Below are 2,042 nucleotides of genomic sequence, written 5' to 3'. Positions count from 1 at the left end.
TTATGTATGCTGCCCACCTCGTATTTAAACAAGATGCTCTGGAAGAGGGCGTACGGCACGTTCACAAAGATCCGTCGAGCAAGCTGACCTTGTGTTACTGAAGCTGTGCAGAAACGCGTTTGATGCCCCTTCGGAAATTGATGACCGCGGTCTACAGTGTCGCTTCTCTGTCGTCTAAAAGCAACTGAAAACATAAACGAAGGCTCGTCGAGTTTTTTTTTTTTTTTGGGCGGGGGGGAGGCTGGGGGAGCAGGTGCTTCGCCCCCTACCCGGATCCAGTCATTTGTGGAGGAATGTCGTCCACCATCGAAAGGAAGACGCTGGAAGCCAACGAGTGAGTGTGACACATTTCAAGACGAGCCTTCAAATGAGAAATATTCCCGTACGGTACAATAATACATTCTTGGTTAGCTTTGCAGAGCTGACCAAGTTTAATGTGGCGCTGAAATTCACTTTGCAATAGCAAAAGTGGGAAGGGTGAAATATAAAAATACGTCTAACTTTTACTTTCGCAAATGGTAATGTACTGAAAAGTACAGTGTTCCTCTTTGTGTTCGGTTTATAACAGAAGGCCGTTTGATGTTACGAACGACGAGTGTATGCGCTTGAATTTGTCGTCATGCAGCACGAGAAGACGCGCTCGGTTTTTTAATGTACTGTAATTGCTTTTTTTTCCTCATGACCAAGAAGTGTTTTTCCATACATATATTTACTCTACATAACCGCTGTGGTAAAAGCCAAATGAGAAATAGCTCCCTGCTGTGGACGGTATTAAAACTACATTGTGCACGATTTTAATTTTGGAATTTTACTCATCGTCAAAGGGGAATTCGGCTCACACTCACACTGCCTTGCTCACGCGCACCCTGTCATGAAAGAAGTTGACATTTTACATTTGAGTCTTGCTCTCAATGCCCTGATTGTAATTACTATAACATTATGATGACTATATTTCAAATTTAAAATCACTGAATAAATACATCTGAATCTAAATGCATTCGAAATTTCCATATTGTCTACCGTGGTTTAAAGTGAGTTACTATTTCATGAACATTTGATTAGGAAGCCGTCACATAACCAACACGTCAATATTCTGACTTATGTGTGCTGTGATTATCGGGCGCAGGGAGCCAGTGGACGAGGTCCTGCAGATGCCTCCTTCTCTGCTGATGTGTGGCGGCTGCCAGCAGAGCATCGGCGACCGCTTTTTCCTAAAGGCCATCGAGCAGTACTGGCACGAGGACTGCCTCAGCTGCGACTTGTGTGGCTGCCGCCTCGGAGAGGTTGGCCGCCGCCTCTACTACAAGTTGGGAAGGAAACTGTGTCGTCGAGACTACCTAAGGTTAGACTGCTTTTATTTGAAACTGTTTTGATTTGCCTAAATAACATGACGTGTTGCCCCGCCTTATTTCATACTGGGCCAATGGTGAGTTAGGTTGTATTTACCATAACAACAGGGGCGGTGCTAAATGTTTATGCAGGATGAACGATAGCAGAGTGGAGAATCTGGAAGAAAAAGAAAAACAGGCATCCATGAAGACAGCCATCAAGACAATTTCAATGTGTTTTTGTGTTTTCACTTGTGGATGCAGTACTGATTATACCCCACAATTAGTGTGGAGATCAGTGCATGTGGCACATGCAGCGCACCTATCGGCAAAGAAAATAGTCCCGCTTCAATAACTTCACCAAGCAATCTAGTAAATGCTCTTCATTCAAAAACAAGATTAGCTAATGCTAATATGTGCATTTCCCACCCTAAACCCAATCCAGCTCTTTTTACCTTTGGTTTTGACATTGTGCTTCAGAGATCGCCTCCCCCTTCAAAGTGGCGTATCAAGGGTGGAGAAATTCAGTGTGGGGTGGATATGATGTAAATTTGCCTTGTTGTGATTAGCATTCTGAATAGCTGGCTCACAGATGCTGATTGTGGGGAGAAAAAAGGCATCTGACGAGAGGTGTGCAGTGGACCCCCGCACACTTGGGGTTCGGCACTCGCTGTTTCGCATCTTCTCAGATTATTTTTCATATTTTCATTTTAA

The 2,042-nt window shown here is 44.0% G+C and overlaps 1 protein-coding gene across 1 annotated transcript in view; it reads left to right on the top strand.

Annotated features, from left to right (window-relative positions):
- Positions 1–2,042, top strand: part of lmo2 (LIM domain only 2 (rhombotin-like 1)) — a 4,313-nt gene continuing 2,271 nt past the window's right edge. The window contains exons 1-2 of the mRNA XM_086108804.1: positions 1–334; positions 1,127–1,342. Of these exons, the coding sequence (XP_085964930.1) occupies positions 294–334; positions 1,127–1,342 (257 nt within the window). The 5' untranslated portion in view covers positions 1–293. The remainder of the gene's footprint in view (positions 335–1,126; positions 1,343–2,042) is intronic.

This window comes from Hippocampus guttulatus, chromosome 4, assembly GCF_054856545.1.
Source record: "Hippocampus guttulatus isolate MCC_2025c chromosome 4, RoL_Hgut_1.0, whole genome shotgun sequence".
Taxonomy (NCBI): domain Eukaryota; kingdom Metazoa; phylum Chordata; class Actinopteri; order Syngnathiformes; family Syngnathidae; genus Hippocampus; species Hippocampus guttulatus.
Note: the sequence above shows the minus strand (reverse complement) of the source record. Positions and strands in the feature narration are given on the sequence as shown.